This window comes from Falco punctatus (genome assembly GCF_963210335.1).
Source record: "Falco punctatus genome assembly, chromosome: 5".
NCBI classification, from domain to species: Eukaryota; Metazoa; Chordata; class Aves; order Falconiformes; family Falconidae; genus Falco; species Falco punctatus.
The window spans coordinates 16,121,932-16,134,718 of NC_137584.1; the positions used below are offsets into that span (position 1 = coordinate 16,121,932).

The window sequence follows — 12,787 nt, forward strand, 5'->3', positions numbered from 1 at the left end:
AACGTAACCCTGCTGTTCAGGATCCAGGCAGCAGAGATTTCTTACTGTTCTCCAATGACTGTATCTTCCCAGGTATTAGCAACCACTTGTGATATCAAGTATGAGTGAAAGGTACAAACCCTTGAATATTTTTGCCAAATAGCTGTATGAGCAAAACAATCTTATTGGGGCATAACATGACAATCTCTGTTATCTCAGTATTTTTGGGGATGGTGTGAGTGCAACGGTCATGTTATGGAATCATCTAGTGATAACTAATGAACGGTCTCAAACTGAACATCTCACTGGAGGCCAGATTTGAAAACTCAACTGTGATAGAAGCATGACTGCTTAAAGGGCTGGAAGCATCTCTGCTTTATCACTCCAAACACCCTCCAGGGGTGTAGGCGTACAGGCAAGGAAGAGGAAGCCTAAGGTGGACTAGCACTAGTTGCTGGAAAGACTGGAGGCTGACACTGAGGAAATTGGTCTTCTACAAGCACAGACAGTCTTTGTCCCAGAGCTGTTGCTTTTGAGACTTTCAGATGAAAGGGCCATATAAATAGTCATGTCCCTAATGCAGTAGCGCTTTCTACCTCCAGGTGAGCAGTACTTTGGCAACTTCATCAAAGGGCAGGGCCTGACTCTTACATTCTTTCTGTTTCTTGATAGCTTTTTTCTTTTTGCCCCCAAAATAGGACTTTAAAACTCATGCTTTACTTTTTAAACTTTACTTGTCTTTTCTGTTTATTGAGTGACTTGCATTCTAAGGCCACTGGTGTTTAGATCTTTCTTCAGCCTGTATTTCCCTACCCTGAGTGTTCCCAGCCTCCTGTTCTGTTAGTATTCTTGCTCTCAGGTGTCCCATCTGATCTCTCTCAAGACTTGTATTCATTAAAATAATTACTGATAAGCAAACTCATGTCTTATTATCTTTTCTGTTTCATATCAGCCAACAGCCCAAATGACAAGTGTAAAGAGCCACCTTTAAAATGATCAGTGGACTTGGCTCCTGATTTAGAAATTCCAGCTCAGAAAGGCCTAAGATGTTATACTTCAGGATCATTTTAACTCACAGGTTTCCTAGATGGCTTGGGATTAATTTATATATAAAATAGGTCTTACCAGATGGGTGGTGAAACTGGCCACTTATTCTAAACCTGTGAATGTATTTAAGAGGCTGTTCAGACCCTTGAAAGGCATGTATGCCTCTTCCTTTCTATTCTGTTGTTCATTGTGCTACTTAATACAGGTGCTATTGAAACAGTGGTTGTCATTACCTATTAGCTTCCTACAGGACCTTCAAGGTCATCTTAATAAACTCCTGCTTTCATTGTAGAAGGTAGAGTTTCCATTCCAGGTGAGATTAATGAGGAGTGAGGAAAGATTGCAAAATTGAAAGTTTGTAAATAACATTTCATCACAATTTGCAGTTAATGTCAGGTGCAGGTTGAAAACTGCGAAGAAAGGGCTTCTACAGATAAGTAGGAGATTTAATGCTTACTATTGGCCCTGTTTTTCTGGAAGATGGAAAAGAACTGTTGTCTTTTACACCACGCTAATCCTCAGCTAAGCATTTTGCTGAGATGCATATTACCATCTCTGTTCTTTACTGCAGTGTAACTACTAGTTATATTCTTCTGTTTCAGATCCATCCAGTACAATAGAATCTTTTCAGTCTTCTGTTCAGCAATTGCATTGACATATGCCCAGATTAAGATGATCACTCCCGATAATGATTGATGTAAAGTTAAAACAGAAAAGGGGCTATATTTGAAACATGTTATATCAACATTTTATATGAGAGAAAAAAAGCTGTAGGGAATGATAGAAAAGAGAAAGATCTTTGCTGTCATCCCTATAAACTGGCCGTAATGAGATTGTGAATGCATTGTTCTTACAGCAAATCAGCAGTGTTTTTTTGCTGCCTTTCAGTACTGAACTATTGATCTTATGTTGATACCTTTGTAAGTTTAAAAGCTTAGCCTTTGCAGTATATTAACTTTCTTTATCAAATAAGCTTTAAGAATACTTTGCTGCTAAACCTACATATGCATTTACTTATAAAGGCAAAAGTGTTTGTTGTTTTTTTAAAATGGTAATCAACATGTAAGATTTGCAGTGGCCATACCTTTATATGAGAACTGTCTAAAAGCCCCTGTCTTTCATTTGCAGAATAGTCATATCCCAAGCACCTCATACAAATGTATTCCTAAGAATTTGAGTCAGGTTTAATGTCATTTATAGCACAAGAACTGTTTTCTGTATCTACGTACACATTCTAATGTCAGTTGTATTTAAATTCTATTGTTTCTGTCCCTTCCGATACTCTAAAAGAAATGACAGAAGGGAGGTTTAAGAATGTGAAGAGACAGAGCAGAAATACTTTTTTTTTTTTTTTTTTTTTAAATGGAGTAAGAATGAAGGAAGGTGAGAGCAAACAAAACTTTAAGAAATTATTGAAGTGCTTGTCATATCCTAAGAAGTGTTATCTTCATTAACGCTCTTAATAAAGCATACAATTTATTGCACTTTTGGGAAATTTGCAAAAGCTGCTGACATTAACATGTTGTTTTATGAGTTGCAGATACCAGTAACATGCTTACTGCCAGTTGTTTCATAATTGCTCAGAATCATGTAGTTAATACAGTACCTGCCTCTGCAGTCATGAAGCTTCATTTATATCGAGTTACGCAATCTGAATACAAGCAAACTGAATGCTGTGGTACTGTACCATTTACAAAAAATAAAACACATCAGTATGTGAAATACTTGCAGTATTCCTCAATATTATTTAAGTTGAATGATTGTCAGACCTGGGAAAAAGGGTATCTTGTGCAAATTGGTGTATGTGGGATTTGATTTACTGAATATCTAAGTGCTCTCATGGGTTTATATTTCTACCTAAATTTCAATTTGAAGGCAAAGTCAGATGTTTTTATAACTTTCCTCTTTTGGTGGTGCCACCATCTCTCTCTAGGTATTACACACTTAATAAGTATTTGGAAAGTTTTCAGTACAAAATAGATTATTTTACCAAACATTTATACATATAAATGTATCCATTTTTCTACTTCGGCATCTATGAAGTTAGGCCCATGACTATATATTTTCTGTCTCTGAAGTCTTGAGGCTTTGTAGAGCCTTGAGTCTCTGAAGTCTCAAGCCTTGCTGAGTAGAAAATCATCCAAAGCTCATCCAGGCTGTATCTTGTGACAAGAAGCTGAATCCATTCTATTGATTCTCTCTACTGGAGTAGTGTCAACCTGCTCCACTAGCCATTCTTGTTTCAACTAGTTATGACCACAGTGACTCTGTAAACTGTTCTTGTCTACTCTTCAGCAAGTATACACATCACACATAAAGATGTGCCCACTTGAAGCTGTCAACAGGAGAGTTTTTAAACAGACCTTCAAGCTTTTCTTCAGTGTTTGAGTGTTACAGAGTAAAAGATCAAGCCCACTCCCCTTAGATACACATAAATATAGTTATTATGGCCAGAATTTTCACATAACAAATGTATATTTCTTCCATTTTACATTTTAACCACTTTAAGTGAAATGCCTATAAGCACACCGAAGTAAAAAGTTGTATTGATTCTAAACTGTCCCAGTATTGCCTGTGTCTAGTTGTCTTTTTTTCCCAGTAGAATATTATTTCCGTTATTTTATAGGTGTTCATCCTTCTGGTCTTCCTTCCCTTATCTGGGAGAAGTCGCTCTCTTAATTTTTTTGTTTGGTTGGTTGGTTTTTTTAGCGTGCTGTGTAGCCAGTGGAAAGACAAAGATATCTGCAGAAAATTATGTAAACTTTCAGTGAACAGGATCATCCTCTGCACCCGTTATTTCACTGAGCATAAGAGAATCCTAGGGTTATTACAGTTAGGTATCTGAAGTTAGGTGGGATTAATTCAGTTATAAACGCTAGGCTTTGACTTTTGCCAGTAGGATGAAAGGCCAAACTGTACCTTCTCAGTATATTTTGCTTAATGTTTTGTGGCCAAAGAGGTATACAGGTGGCCTTACAGCTTGTTTATTAAGCCTTATCCATGTTTTTTATGTCACACTTTATAATTAGTTATTTGAAAAGTAGTAGTGTGTGCTTCACTTTGTACATTTTCCAAGCAGTATGCCATCACTGTCATCTGTAGTTGATGTAGACTGGCAAATCTGTTGTGCTGGCATTGTCTTGGTAGATTCCAAATTCCCATTACCTAGAGTGTGTTCCATATAAAATGAGGCAAATATCTTCTAATCATCAAGGCAGAAATAAAGCAAAACATCATTACTGATACATAGTTTAATGATCCTTCAGGAAGTGTTACACATACCTGTTCCATGGTCCATCCTTCTTCTCTTTTGCTTCAGGATCTGGAAAACTAAGGTAGACATTGCAGATACTTCATTCTAATTATGTGTTTTGTATTGCCACAATGTAGCACCTTGAGGAGTAGGTGACATGACTTATTCTAATTGACTCAAAGGTGATTGTTAATGTACTCATCATCTTCTAAGTGGGGCATAAAGTTTTATGCTTTTCATTAGAGCCAAGGCAACATGCAAACCGTGCACCACCCCGTTGCTAACAAGAGTTTTTGAATACATTGTCTCATGTGAAGTACATCAGCGTACAACGCAACTCAAAAGAGTAAATATAAATACCATTATGGGGCCCTGTTTTGCAGAATATATTCTGGGTATATCTGTAAAGCTGTGTGTATGTATTCAAGGGTGTGCCTCAATAATGAGATTAGTAAGATTTCTGATCTTCATTAGAGGTCTTGTGAGTCTGTTTGGGTCAGCTGTACAGTTACATGTTGAAATCATACAGAACTGTTTTGGTATTAGTGATCACATAGGATTTACAACCAGAAAAATACAGAGTATTTTTTTCAAGATGAATAATATTTGATAACTAGAATGAGAATGAAACTATGGTACCTGAAAGTTAGCTTTTATGCTGTAGTTACATTTATTGGTGCAACATTTCTCAACAAGCAGTTTTCCAAACATAGATTGCAATTAGTTAGCTAAGTAAACTATTTTAGTAGACAGTCTCCCAAAAGTACATTAAGAAAAGTTTTTACTGACCCTCATAGAACCAGTAAACTGTAACTGAGACTGTTATGCTCGATTATGATCCAGATGTGAAATCTGTGGGTGGTTTTTGCTATCATAAATCCCCTAAAAGATTACCATGAATTAGAATTTGAAACTTGGAAGAGAAAGTAATATATGAGATTGTGTCTCGTTAACCGGCATATTTTATACAGGTTTTTTCCACACAAAATAGGTAATAGTTATGCATAGTATAACACTTTGGAATGTTGTTTGCTTCAGGTGTCTTGCTGGATTTTCTGGACAGTTTTGTGAAATAGAAGTTAATGAGTGTAATTCATCACCTTGTCTACATGGCTCAACCTGTGAAGATCATATCAATGGATACACTTGTAAATGTCGAAAAGGTAACTGACATCGAACAGAACAATCTTAAAAAATGATATTTTGAATTAGCAGTGTTACTACTGAGAAAACTGGTAAATTATATCAAGCACTTTATTTGGATATAACCTCTAAGGTACAAAAAGATTAATTATGTCTTTGAGAAGCTTCTTGAATGAAATTTACAGAGAATTAACTAGTCTAATAAGCATGTTAGAAAGACTTAAAACTAAAACCAGCTCATTGAGTTGAAGAATTATCTAGAACTAGGTTTATTATGTACAATCTTTACTAATGTAACACTGACCAAAGCAGTCAAGTGGGCACTGTATAGTGACTACATAATTTAATTAGCTGCAAAATAAGATTGACTGAAAAGAAATTCTGAACATTTTAACTAACATTTATTATTGTTATTATTGTTGTCACACATACACATGCTTATGTCTGCTGGCTGGGATGAAAAGAAATTTTCTGAACAATTATAAACAGAATGAAAACAAGCACTTTCTTAAAAAAGTGGGAGCTGTTTCCTTATGCTGACATAGATCAACTTAAAGAGGTCTTGTGACTTAGGAAAGTATAAGTGGTTTAGTATTTATCCAAAAGCAAAGGTCACAATCCGACTGCATTTTCATGCAATCACAAATTTAAACTGTTTAGGACTACTCACTGTCTCCTGTCATATCTATTAACAAGGAGCCTTTTGTCAACATAAGTAAGTATAAATAACTGCCTTGAAGCGTACTGTTTTATAATTCAGTTCCCTTAAGAACTGTACTAGTACCTACCACTTGAAACTTTAATTTTTCAGTTTGTCTGTTGTTTCCTGTTGTAATACACACCTGCACTGCTGAATGCTTTCTTTGGTTGTACTGATCCAAGTTTTATTAGTGATTGTTTTAGAGATTATTTAGATATATTCTGGAGGATAAATATTCTGTTCATCTATGATATCTTCATACATCTGATCTGCTTATTCTCTTTGTATTGAGTTAAGTTTACCTTGTTGGTTTTGATTTACAAGCAGTAAGATCTTGCTAAACTCTAAAGGCAAGTGACCATATATGTCACAAAAAATGCACAAAACTTTTCTGCAGTCTTTTTAGCAATCTGTTCATATACTTTTGGCATATATTTATGTGCTTATTATTCATAAAAAGAAAAAAATAATGAATTAAATATTAATAAAATCATACTTTATTTTACATAATTTTTTTTCATTCTGAGATGTCCCTAGTGCCGTTAACAACTATATGTAAGAGTTTTACAATAAAAGTATGCAAGACACTGAAGCAGGAGAGAGCGTGTGCGCGTGTGCACATGTACGTGCACATAATCAGAGTCAATATGAACAGTTAATTCATTCATTTAAGCAGTACGGATGAATGATATTCTAATGTGTAAGACTTGGAGTATCTTTGACTTACTAGGGCCTAGTTAATTTTAGGACTAAGTGGCTTACAGATTAGTATTTTTATAGCAACTTTGCTTTTTATGTCAGAGACTCAATAATCCAGAGAGATGCTATACTCCTGATGTATGAACCATTGAGTGAAAAATTTCTGGACTTTACTATACAGAAGGTCAGAATTCATTCATGATAATAAAGGTCCCTTCTGATCTTGAAAGTCTGAGTCATGACCTACCTCGAGTACGATACATCTTTTTCCTCTCAGCACAGTTACACAATGGAAATTGAACATGGATAAAAATGTATGTCCCCTGACTCTTATCTGGTACTGCATATGGCCATATACCACTTCACAATACAGATGACTTAAAAATGTAAAATGCATACTTTTTAATAATTACAGTGCCTTCTTATACTTTGATAATTACTCACACAGAATATCTTGTCGAGTTCACAATTTTTCTTCTTTTTCTTAAAGCTATCAATATTTTAAAATTATTTAATAATAATTTTAATATAGACATTTAAAAATTCCTTGCCAGCCAAGGAGCGTAACTGCTCTCGCTATGCAACTGCACATGTAAATGGTTGGTGTAAGTAGAATAAGCTTCTGTGGGGCCTTGGAACTCACTTTTGCTAACATGTTCTAAACACCTTTCAACCCAAGTATAAGCTGCCTTTGGTTTAAGTTTATTCTAATAATAGCATTCATTAGTAGGGGTGAAAGATCTCTACATTATTTCTCCACCAGGAAAAGACACAGTGAAGGAACCACATGCGTTAGATGTATGCATGATGGTTACGTATCTTCATTTTTTAAATTAATATGACATTTTCAAATGTTACTTGAGTCTTTGAAACAGCTGAAGAGTTGAGAAGCTACAACTCAGAAAAGGAGTGAATTTGGAGAGGCAGGGGAGGGGGAACGTCTGGGAGCAATAAGCTTTTTGGAAATTTACACAACTGAAGTAGGGGATTAGAAGATAAATAAAAAATATCCTCCAGAGACAGAAAGTAGAAATGCTTGGAACAAATCTGCTTTTGTTGCAGGCTACTACTATTCGCATATGATAGGTCTTGGATTTCTCTGCTAAGCTTCACCTATATAGAAATACGGAGATGGGATTGAATATTTTTGGACCTGTAAAGGCAACTACAGGAAAGAACTTCCCAAAAGGCAGAAAGACAGAGATATCCAGCAATGGATCCACAGTTGTAACGTAATGAAATGAGAAAGGGATAGTAGCAAGACAGAACAAACAAGGCAGATGATTTCAGCTTTCCAAAAAACTCCAGAGAATAAAATAAAGCATGTGATGACAGCATGTGATACCAGAAAAGGGAATTGATTTAGCTGTGACAGATCCATTCTGCAATGGATCATGAATTTTGTCAGCTATTGTCCCGGTAGCAGGCCCCATGCCCTTAGAATAGATGCACGTTCAGGATCTGTGGATGCAGCTGCAGGCTGTTCAGGTGCAGAAGCAGCACAGAGAGATGTAAACTGTATTCTAACAGCATCTCAGACAGCTCAAAAGCAACAACAGCAGTCATTGGAACTAATAGCAGCCTCACAGCTGAAGTCGTCAGCTGGGGCAGGCTGCACTTCTACCAGGGCAGCTAAATCGGGACCCAAATTACCCTGGTGGGTCCATTTGATGCATGCTCTGAGGCAAATGCAGGACAGAGCCAACTAGATTTATATCAGCTGAGGAATGCTGGAGTTTTTGGGCGCTGTGGGGTTTTGTTTTTTGTTTGTTTAGAAATGGGAAAAATTATTTGAATAAATAACAAATCTGTAATGGTAATGGACATATCATGGCAGAAGATATGCTGTTCTTCAATAACTAGCCATGTTTTACAAAATCCTGGGTTTGTATTTCCAAAGCAAATGGTCTACTTCCAGTCCTGCTTAACCTCCAATCTGCAAGTTCAAGACAGGCTCCAATTACATGCTCTAAGAACCTGGTCCAGATCAGGTTTTGGCCTCTAATTTATGGGTGTGCTTAGTTGTAAAGGGTATTTTGCTAAGACACATGTATTAACCAAAATGTCAGTAATCTGACTATTGAAGTATAAGAAGGTAGTATTCTGATGGTATTCAAACACAAAACTGTATTTGCTCAGAAATTCTCCTCCTCATTGATCTGGTACAGTAATCTGTTTCAGAGTTTCTCATTTTAACTTTATCCCTTTACTTGATTTGTGTAACTGTAAACTATTTTCATCTATCGAAAACTCCAGTTTTCCTTCCCCCAGTGTGGCAATACTGCACAAGTTTAATGAATGGGATAAAAAGGTCAAAAATTAATATAGACAATGCCATGCTTTTTCAGTTTAAATTTTGGAAAAAAAATACGGCCTTGCATGTTGCACTATATAGATCTGGAATGAGATAAGAGGTTTTAGGGAGTGTTTTACCCTTGCTAATTCTTTGCCACAAGAGAGAACACAATACAGATAATTCTGTAGGTAAAGGGCAGCCTATCAAGTCACCTAATTCAGTAATGAGAGAACATATTCAGGTTTTACTGTTGTTTGCTTTCTTACGTCTCTACAGAAATAGAAGTTGGCAAATACTAACTTCCCTAACGGATGTTCAGTAAAGTATAATTGTAAAGTCCATATAGTTTCAATTGTGTTTGTTTATTGCTAAACTATTTTCTTTTTTCTACTTTGAAAAAGCATAGCCCAAACTAGGTCATAACCAGTCTGTATTATATATTTATATATACAGGTGAGGACTGAATATAGTTACCCATAGGCTGGGGTTTTTTTGATTGACACTCAATAGATGTATTTAGGTTTTAATTGGTCTTCAGTTTTTGTTGGTTTGGTTTTTTCCTATCAGGATGGGAAGGCCTCCATTGTGAGGTGGATGTTGATGAGTGCATATCCAACCCCTGCATACATGGCATCTGTGTTCAGAAGGACCCCAGCTTTGGTTATTCCTGCTTTTGCAAGCCAGGATTTGTGGTGAGATGCTGCCATTCTTTCTTCTCTTTCCTGTAACCTGAGTATTTGTTGTTGCACAGAAAATACTGTATGTAATCCCTTTTCTTTTTAATCTTACTTGGATAAAATCTGACCTTTCTGAAAAATTCAGTATTTTAATAACTGTTATTTGAGTTGTGGGTTTTTTTTTCTTTGGTTGGTTTTGGTTTTGTTTTACTAACAGAAGCTCTAACATTCCAAAGAAATAGTTACCTAATATCCACAAAAGTGGAAAAGTGTAAGTGTGTATAATGGCTTTGTCAGTTGTCAGAGTAGTTGTTTGGGGTTTTTTTACATAACCAATTAATATTTCTATTTCATATGCCAGTTAATATTTTTACATACTAAGGTAACTCAAACTTGAAAGTATTGCATACAGACGGATATTTTGAAAACCAGTTCCCTGAAACTAAATCAAATGATTCCTTTGAATGCTTGACCCTATGGGCTTTGGTCCTATGTTTTGTGGTCTCTGCTTAATTTACCAAAAGAGTCTTTCGAGGGTGGCTAAATGCCAGTGCTGTATTTGTCTAAGGTTGACGTTTCCATGCAGCCACCACCTTTTTATGACAGTTCTTTCTGTAGTTGAAGACATGCAGTTGGCACCTAAAAATCGGACTTGTGCTTTACCTTGTTACACTTCAGGTTTAACTTAATAGTATCAAAGAATGGTTTGGGGTAAGTAACAAGGAGAGAAAGGAGTACATGATTTACAAATTTTTTTTTCTTATTTCAGTAATTCTTATTTCTACATCTCCAAGCTTGACATTATTTGAATACTTTTTCTTTATAAATTATGACAGTGTTGCTTATTTTAGTATCTATGCACCACTTCTTTGGTGTATTTACATCTGTAAAATAGAAGGAACAGATAACTGCAAGTAAGATTCAGATTTACCTTCTTTGATTCTCTGCAACCAAGTCAAAAAAATTAGTACCTTTTCAGATGTTAGCTAGTTCAGGGCTTCTTTCTATAGCAGAAGATTCTAATTTATGTTCACTGAGGGAAAAACTAATGAAATAAAATTTCCAATAAAATGGAAAAATAAGTTTTTCTAAAGTGAAAAAGCCCTTCTGTCTTCAGTTCTTCTTAGTTGCTGTATCAATCTCTGACCCATACTGATACTCTGAAGGAGATCCCCAGTACATACTAGCACAAGTTAAGGAGTTCAAGTGTCAAGTGGGCTGCTCCACAAGGGAAAGCAGGCCAGGAGCCGAGGATAGCAGCAGGGTAGGCAGGGGCAATGACCTTGCAGGCAGGGGGTGGAGCCCTACAGTACCCAAACAAGGATAGTAAAGCAAGACCAGTGATGATGGTAGCCATCCAAAAGGTTCTTCCAGAAGTCCAGGTACTGCCAGGCAAGTCCATGACCACAAAGCAGGTCTAACGTTAAGCCAGGAAGTCAAGGCAGCAAGGCAAGCATGAGATCAACAAAGTGTTGGGCTTACTATATACTAGCTTACTATAGCAGGCTTTAGCTTTATTGTAAGCACAGTCAAGGACCAAAGGCAGGGCCTGAGCTTAAATGCAGCTTCTGAGCTCAGGTATGAGGATCCCACGAGACATCTCCCACATCTTTTCCACAGCTTGGCTCTTTTCACCACAGGTGGATCCAAGGTTTCACAGCTGCCACCATATCAAGGCTGACCTTGAGCACAGGGAGCTGAACCTGTGGATGTGAAGGAAGAAGTTGCAGAGGTGGACTGCAGAAAATTATGAGGCTGATGAGCGCTTTGACAAAAACATTTTCAAGTCTGAAATACCAGAGGACTGTTGTGTTAATGCTTTTATCCCAGGACATTTCTAAGTCCTCCTTCACACACATGCTCCTAAACATTCAGAGTAGAACTTCCAGTTCTAACCAAACTTCATAGCAAGTCGTCCATCATTAGTAGTAAATGAGGAAAGAGCTGTCTTCTATGTGTGGTACAAACATGGCACTAAATAATAAAAGACTTTATAGGTTACCTTTACAGGTAACTGAAACTGCAATATTTTCAGGAAGTTTACACCCATTTCCAGAATAAGAGGTTATAAGTTCCTTGAGTCTGAATCCATATTTGCCACAATCCAAAACTGAAAAAAGTATTCAAAGTAACCTTGTTAACCTCAATGTAACCATAAGTCTTTCCCAGGCTCAGAGGACTCATTATATATGAACCCAGCAGTGGGAAGGCATCCCTGGGTTGTTAGGGTTTTTTTTGGCTAGGACTCATGGTGTTAATGAGAATGAGAAAAAGTGAATACCCCTGCATTCTAGATTTAGAGACTAACAGTTCCACCAACTTCCCCATTGTTCCTTCCCTATGGGCTTACAATGCAGAATCTTTGTTCTAGGACCAGTAGGTTCTTTATTTGTGTAAGATTTCCCTATATAAATTGACACAGAAAGGATTGTGTGGAGGCAGGGATTTTCTCCAGATGAAGTGAACTTTTCTCAAATTCCTCGGGGGAATAATAGAGGGAGGATAAAGGTGGGTTTGAATGTGACAGTGGATTCATATCTCTCTTGTGCTGGGAAGCCCAGAACTAAACGCAGTATTCCAGGTGTGACATCAGCAGTACTGATTAGATATGAGCAATCACCTCCCTCAACCTGTTGACAGTGGTTTTCCTAATGCAGGCCAGGATTCTGTTGGTCTTCTTTGCTACAAGTGCACATTGCTGATTTGTGCAATTTGTCATCCACCCAGACCCCTAGGTCCTTCTTCAAAATTGTTTTCCAGTGTGTCAGGCCTGGGCATGTACTGGTGAATGGGATTATTCCACCCCGGGTGCAAGACTGTGCGGCGAATGAAGAGACGGGACGCAGCTTGATGCAAGCAAATGTCAATTTATTGTACAGAAGCACGAGTTTGTATACACTTTCAGAAGCTGCGCGTTTTAAACAGATTGGTTCTTGAAGCTAAGCCTTGCATACTGGGCAATCCCCGATTGGTGGTTAACTGCCAGCAATTAA

The 12,787-nt window shown here is 37.0% G+C and overlaps 1 protein-coding gene across 5 annotated transcripts in view; it reads left to right on the plus strand.

Annotated features, from left to right (window-relative positions):
- The window catches only part of EYS (eyes shut homolog), a 1,034,174-nt gene that overhangs the window by 626,005 nt on the left and 395,382 nt on the right, over positions 1–12,787 (plus strand). For all 5 annotated transcript variants that reach the window (XM_080388797.1, XM_080388796.1, XM_080388798.1 and 2 more), the window contains 2 exons: positions 5,318–5,442; positions 9,685–9,809. In XM_080388797.1, coding sequence (XP_080244923.1) covers positions 5,318–5,442; positions 9,685–9,809 — 250 coding nt within the window. The remainder of the gene's footprint in view (positions 1–5,317; positions 5,443–9,684; positions 9,810–12,787) is intronic.